Raw genomic sequence first — 7,740 nt, 5'->3', positions numbered from 1 at the left:
ACACGCCAGAGTGCCAATGACATCACAGCTACAATTAGTTCAACAGGTGTGTGAATGCAGGACATAAAACACATGCGGCTTCATCAATTATACCTCTTACCTGCAACATTAGTGCAGCTATTAAGTTAATGAGACGGTAATTATTGAATCAATTAATCTTCGTCTCAGCAAAACGTTGTAGTTATTAATAACTCCGTCTTGAAAAATGATGGCAATACGTTTAGAGCCATTTGTTTGTAGCATTTGGTTATTCAAATAAAGGAAGAAAATCAGCCAATCATATTTTTTCACGATGGCACGCATACGAAAAACAAAAAGCAAACCGATGCAATCATACTGTTAAGTTGGTAACATGGGTAATTCATGTTTGGGCGTAATTTGTATTAGAATTAAATTTTGCATCATATAAGGATTTCATTTGAAATGCGTGTTAACATCTATCTTTAACTAGTTATCTCTCAGTTAGGAGAAAACACACTCACGAAAACCCACTGCGCAGCAGCAGTCCCTCGATTTTCGTTTGCTTTTCCCGAGGCATGCACAGTTTTCAACTGACATTACATTCACATTCGACAGTGTCCAGTGTAGGGCCTACATCTCTCGTATTATAGTTCTATTCCCTATATTTATACAATACTTGTGGTTAAAGGATAGGGAGGGGAGCAGACTACTTGATGTGTCCATCAATAATTTCAACTGGTTATTTTATATAGATAAATACTCATAGGAAGAATTTGTAATCATACCATTCAAATTTGCTTCCAATGTGCACATCATTGTAGAATGGAAGGTCAAGATTCGATATTTTGAACTGTACCAAAAGTTGAAACTAAAGCTGAAATTAAAGAAGGGCGTAAACTAGTAGGGTCAAAGCTAAGACCCACATCCGTCGCGTCTTGAAAAATAAAAACAGAACAAAAAACGGGAACACAACGTGTGAAAACATTCAAATGTTCCAACATTTCACAGGTGGTGTGTGTGATAGCAATACACAATTACCACTAATGGCCTCATAACTTAGCGCATTCGAGTTCAGTCATTACGTCGTAATTATACGTAAAACAGCAGCTTATATAGATATCTTGGAAATTAATGAGTAATTATAACTACACTTATCTCATAATCGCCTCCTGTCCACCGCGTGGGTTTTCAGTGAAAAGAATAAACTGTGAACAGAATTTACACTGGCTGACGTCACTAGCTGCGGCCAGAAAAGGCGTTACAGAGATTGTGAAGGGTATAAAAAGAAGATCCACTCCAGCCTTGGCTCAGAAAATATCCTGAGATTCAATACAGCTGCTGCTGCTAACCCTTGGTTACGGTCATCATGAAATCTCCTGGACTTGCCATAGCAATCTTGAGTTGCATTGCAACGTGTAAGTTCTGCGATTCTGGAAGACCTTTTTCCTGTCTTTTTTTTCTTCAAGTAGTTAAAAGTTACTAGCTCCAACTAGTAGTTGTAAGTTGAGGAGGCACGGTTAGTTTGACGAGTAGGAAAATTAGACTTTAGAGACTGATTTCGATACTTTAACGAACAGTGTAAACTGAACACCAATCTTTTTACTACCGCACGAGTTGTTGTTGTTCATTTTCCATCTGTGAAGATGGCTGGATAGCCCATATTCAGCTACACTAAGCTGGTCTTCCATGGGGTCCAGTTGGATGTGGGGTGGGACCACTTCACCGGGTTAGACACCCTGCTCTTTGCGATGAATGAATGAAGCGGGATCTTTTACGTGCATGAGTTGTGACTCTCTCATACACGGGACCTCCATTTTATGTCCTATCCGAGGGACAGAGTGTTTTGCCTCTTGCTAGAGGGGACGGTATGTTTACACACAACATTGCTCAGTCCAGACTCGGGTTCGAACCCGGGCCGCGTGATCGTGAGGCAGACGCGCTACCGACTGAGCCAACTCACCGCCCGAGTGACAAAGATTTAAAGAAATTTACAAATTCATGCCTTTCTCATGAGATCATTTTATCACTAAATTATTTTCTCAGTCTTGGAGGGCGGGAGTGATTTTACAACGGTATGTATTGTATATATATATATATATATATATATATAATATATATACAGTTGCGGAGACCCGCGGAGTCTGCGCTGCTCGGCTGAACTTGCCTGGTCCAGGTTTGTGCCCCGTTGAGTTTGGCATTTTTGTTTTGTTTTGTTTGTTTGTTTGTGTGTGTGTTTGTTTGTTTTGGTTTTATTTGTTAGTTAGTTTGTTTGTTTGTTTTTTACTCTCCAAAAAAGAATCGAGTGAAAATATTCACTCTTAAAAGAGTGAATACAAAAAAGAGTGAATTCAGAGTGAAATTGGAGTGAATTTTGAGTGAAAATGTTCATTTTCACTCATTTTGGAGTGACCTCAGGGATCACTCGAAGATTTTGGAGTGATCCTTGACGTCACTCTAAAACGAGTGAAAATGAACATTTTCACTCAAAATTCACTCCAATTTCACTATAAATTCACTCTTTTTTTTAATTCACTCCTTTAAGAGTGAATATTTTTACTCGATTTTTTTTAGAGAGTAGTTTTAAACCGTGCCCTAATCTGGTCCCCCCATGGAGATATAATATCTCCATGGTCTCTCTATGGACACGACATAATAATTTTTGTTTTATCTGTCAGACTGTCGGAATATGTCAACAAATGGAAGAAATAAGTAGTTCTATGTAATGATTCCGATAGTGGATTTCGGCAGTGGATTTTGGCTAGTTGTAATGGTATTCAGCTAACTATAACCAAAATTAGAATTTCATTCATGACAAATCTTAGTGTCGATAACACCCAATGACTCCGCCCCCTAATGATATCGCTATTTATTATCATAATACGATACCAGAAAGTAGCATTCAATTCTCTCCTCATAGCGGTACAAAAGTGCATAATTTTATTGGATCATAATATAACTCATCAGTTTGTTTTTTTCTGAAATGACTTCCATTCAAGAAGAAGTTACACGTCAAAAAGTTATTTATGTCTTTTAGATGTAATGTCCCAAGGCTAACAACGCTTGTCTAGAACGTAGAGTGCCGTTGGTAGATGAGATATTCTCCTGTTTGTTTGGTTTCTTTTTTCCTCCTCCGTATTCTAGTCTCGTTCTTTCCAGACCTGGCTCCGGTGAATATGCAGCTATCAGACGCTATTCTTAAAGCGTCTTGTCAGGCTAGGCTACTCAACAACGCTCAATATTTCCTGTCCAGTCCCAGTACGGCGAGCCTCCAAGTTCTGTTACGGCATATTTCATTTCATTTCATTTCATTTCATGCTATTATATTTCATATTAAATGCTGTCACTTTTTTTTAGATTTAATTATTACTTTCCTCTTTTTCTTTCGTTCACCCCGTTTTCTTAAAAACTTTAATCTCATAAGTACCGGGACTGCCGTAGATTTTTTTTTTTTTTTTTGACAGTTTAAAAATCTGACAGGGCTTCCACGGCAATGACGGCCTGTTACGTTTGTCAATACCGTCCCCCAACGCTGTCTCACGCCCTCCGTTTTGTTCACGGTGGCCGGAAACGTGACTGCCATGGCCGCCGGGATCTGGGGGTAAACACAGCATATTAGGGCCTTTTGGTCTTTGGACTGAATTTCATGGAGATTAATCAGTTTCATTTTAGATTACTTAGACTTATTGCCTTTGTTTGTTTGTCTATCTTTTGTTTCCCCTTTACCCAGCTTCATTAGGTTCAGTATGTTACGATGATTGGTGTTTCGAAACTTCCCGTGCATGTCATTGGCAAACACCCGACTCGCCCGATAATGTCGGCACCTCGTTCGAGTTGTACACCCAAGACAATCCAAACACTGGCGACGCCATTGACCACGAGAACGCAGCAACCATCACGGCTTCACACTTCCAAGCAGACAGAGACACGAAGTTTTTGATCCATGGTTACACGGACAGCATGGGGGGAACATCGTGGATCGAGATGAAGAACACGCTTCTTCAAAACGTAGGAAAAAAAAAACCATCAATAATGAAGTTTGTTTTGTTGTTGTTGTGTAGTTGTAATTTTGTCAGTACGGTCAGATAGTTTGCAGAATGTCCTTCAAATATATTTAAGATTATTTCGCACTTTATAGTTCTTTGTACTTTATTATTGTATTTTGTTCGTTGAGACTTCACCCACAGTAGGCCAAAATAGACATTGAAAAATTCCAGTACATCTCATTGGAATGTTCTTAAAAATTGTTGAAGAGTGTTAATTTCCTCACCTAAACATGGTATTTTGCGATATATACAGTATATCATACATACCCGGGTGTCCCAAAAAAAAGCGGAACGGTGGATTTTCAGTACCTTGCGTTCTAAAAGTGATACATTTTTTTTGACATTATTAGAAAGAGCATCTTCCGCAGAAGACCATGATACCAAAATCATTAAATTTGGTTCAGCACTATTTATTCTACGCCAATTTTTGTAAATGCAGTCATTTTCAATTTTTTGCGACTTATGAGATAATAATTTGGGTGCGACACGCGTTCCATACGGTGAATTGTGTATTAGCTCGTTGATCCATGTCAACAAAAGATAACGCTTTCATATTGGGAGCGCGCGCACACACACACACACACAAACACACACATAGACACACACACACGGGTTTCCCAATGTGAAAGCTGTATCTTTTGTTGACACGGATCACCGAGCTTACACAATATTCACCGTATGGATCGCGTAGTGCACTTTAATTATTATCTCATAAGTCGAAAAAATCCGGCGAAATTTGGCAATGACTGCATTTTCAGAAATTGGCGTAGAATAAAAAGTACTGAACCAAATTTGATGATTTTGGTATCATAGTCTTCTGCGGACGATACTCTTTCTAATGATGTCAAAAGATATATAACTTTTAGACCGCAAGATACTGAAAATCCACCGTTCCGCTTTTTTTGGGACACCCGGTATATATAATACTCTCTATATATTATGTATATATACACTTAGCAGAAAAAGAAAGTAACCCCTTTTTCAAGTTTAGATTTCTCATAGAATATTTGGCTGAAAGCTAATGTATTATATACCATATTGAAGGTAATTTAATTGGCTATCAACCTGGTATGTCAACAAAAAAAGGAAGCTTTACGCATGAGTGAACACTATTGTTTTTCTCTTCCAGGGCACAAAAGTAAAAAATTGCAAAATTGAACAAGTTGTCATTCATGCGTATGTGCTCTTCCATAGAGCAATAAGAACAAACAAAGCATTTCACACAAAAAGAAACATGAATTAAGTTGTAAAAAAACCCTTGGATCTCTATGATATCTTTAAAGCCAGAAGACCAATGAAGGCTAAAATAATGGAGGAAAATAAAGCACCTTATGTCACGCATCTACAAATGAAATAAGAGAAGAAGTAATAATTCATAAGAATGGTTAAAATTTGAGCTTTTTTCAAATTAGGAAATTGTTAATTATGTTTGGTTTTTTTGAATTGTCACATGGATTTTAAATCACCAGATTTAAAGAAATAAACAAAGAAATTCTGCTCATTTAATCATCTTTATGTTTGTTATACCTTATGTCATTTGAAGTTTGACTTGACAGAAAATTCTTATTTTCCCCCTTTATTGTCCACTTTGTTTTTCTTAGAGGTCATAAAGAGATAAAGAGAACAAAAACTTATTTTCCCTATATCATTCATGTCTCTCAGTGTGTTAAACTGGTCTTTTGTCGTCAATGTTATCTTGAAGGGCATTTGCAAATGAAAGAGAACATGTCAATTTTTGCAATTTTTTATTTTGTGCCTTGGAGGACAAAAACGAATGTGCTCACTCATGCGTAAAGTTTTCTTTGTAATTAACCCATTAGCGTAATAGAAATTACCATTAATATGGTATAACTTCTATGAAAAATATTACCTCAAAAAAGTGTTTACTTTTTTTTTTTGATGAGTGTGTATAATACATATTATATTCCTATGAAATAACACTATATTAAAGCTGACATGCTACAAACTAGCCCTATAATCATTACTTGTTAAGCACAGTGCACCCGAACAAAACACGTTAATATCTTTCTGGAGTTTGTCAGGCAAAGTAACGAGGATCGAGCCATAATGAGGTCACAACTCGTCGATAACCCCCCTCTATCATATAGGCCATAGATTTAATAGCTTCGTGATATCCCAAACTTGGCTGCCAATGTATGTAGAGTTCTGTTCGAGCCCTCCGCTGTTTGAACTGATTTCCAAGCACCATGTCGCTCATACAAGACGGTGTTATATTCTTCCAGAGCCTTATAACTTTAAGAGCAATAGACAATAACAACTGATTTTAATAATTACGTTTGCACATGATTCATCCATCTCTATGTTTGTCTTTGGCTCTTTAATTCCCATTATGGTCTATTGTCCTGTCCTGCTTCACTGTAATAACGACCAGTACGACGTAAATGTTGTGATGGTTGACTGGAACCCAGGTGCATCCCGCGGATATCCTCAAAGCAGGGCGAACACTCGAGTCGTGGGGCGAGAAGTAGCCGCGCTCATTCAGGCATTCCACACGGTGAAACAAGCAGCCCTCAGCTCTATGCACATCATTGGCCACAGCCTCGGTGCCCACACGGGGGGCTACGCCGGGGAGGCGTGTGGCGGCGTGATTGGTCGAATTTCCGGTGAGATTTTTGGTTGTCTTTTTGTTTATTCGATTGCGTTTCTTTCTTTCTTTGATTGGCTTGCTTTTTGTGCGAAGATTACTTGAATTTTCAGTTGCACTTTTCCTCCAATCCCTTACATGCCGCCAGTGGCGTATCTAGGGAAAACGGCGCCCGGGGCAAGCACGAAAATTGCGCCCCTAATTTCTGAAAAAAGTGTTCAACCCCAACCCCATCCCGGTAGGGATTTATCTTTTTTGTGTGCAGTGATAAATTTTGGCGAGCGAGCGCAGCGAGCGAGCCGAAAATTTCTGTATTTAAGCTTACAAAACATGGAATTCTTGTCATTTTTTGCTTATTAAATCTTACAATTCTAATCAAGAAAATTAATGGTGACGGCCTTCGATAGATAACGATTTATACCAACAAACTGAGGACTTGAAAAAATACTCCAAATTAGTACGCACGAGTGAGCCGAAATTTGTATATTTCCGCGACATCATCACGTTTTGTTCTTATCTCTCTTTTTTTTTTTGGAGAAATTTTAGCGAGCGAGCGCAGCGAGCGAGCCGAAAATTTCTGTATTTCAGCTTACAAAAGATGGAATTCTTGTCATTTTTTGCTTATTAAATCTTACAATTCTAATCAAGATATATTGACGGACTTATAGATAACGATTTATACCAACAAACTGAGGACTTGAAAAAATACTCCAAATTAGTACGCACGAGTGAGCCGAAATTTGTATATTTCCGCGACATCATCACGTTTTGTTCTTATCTCTCTTTTTTTTGGAGAAATTTTAGCGAGCGAGCGCAGCGAGCGAGCCTAAAATTTCTGTATTTCAGCTTACAAAAGATGGAATTCTTATCATTTTTTGCTTATTAAATCTTACAATTCTAATCAAGATATAGTGACGGCTTATAGATAACAATTTATACCAACAAACTGAGGACTTGAAAAAATACTCCAAATTAGTACGCACGAGTGAGCCGAAATTTGTATACCTCCGCGCCATCATCACGTTTTGTTCTTATCTCTCTTTTTTTTTTTGGAGAAATTTTAGCGAGCGAGCCGAAAATTTCTGTATTTCAGCTTACAAAAGATGGAATTCTTGTCATTTTTTGCTTATT

At 37.9% G+C, this 7,740-nt stretch overlaps 1 protein-coding gene across 1 annotated transcript; it reads left to right on the top strand.

The window, feature by feature from the left end:
• Window positions 1-3,688: 3,688 nt before the first annotated feature.
• On the top strand, window positions 3,689-6,628 carry LOC139715101 (pancreatic lipase-related protein 2-like; the record flags this gene model as incomplete). The annotated part of the gene is made up of 2 exons (XM_071626717.1): window positions 3,689-3,966; window positions 6,397-6,628. Coding segments are annotated over 2 exons (510 nt in total), but the record flags the coding sequence as incomplete, so codon positions are not given.
• Window positions 6,629-7,740: the final 1,112 nt, after the last annotated feature.

This window comes from Diadema antillarum, unplaced genomic scaffold (assembly GCF_040938485.1).
Source record: "Diadema antillarum isolate AM-2024a unplaced genomic scaffold, OU_Dant_1.0 seq00002784_RagTag, whole genome shotgun sequence".
In the NCBI taxonomy this organism is placed as follows: Eukaryota; Metazoa; Echinodermata; class Echinoidea; order Diadematoida; family Diadematidae; genus Diadema; species Diadema antillarum.
Note: the sequence above shows the minus strand (reverse complement) of the source record. Positions and strands in the feature narration are given on the sequence as shown.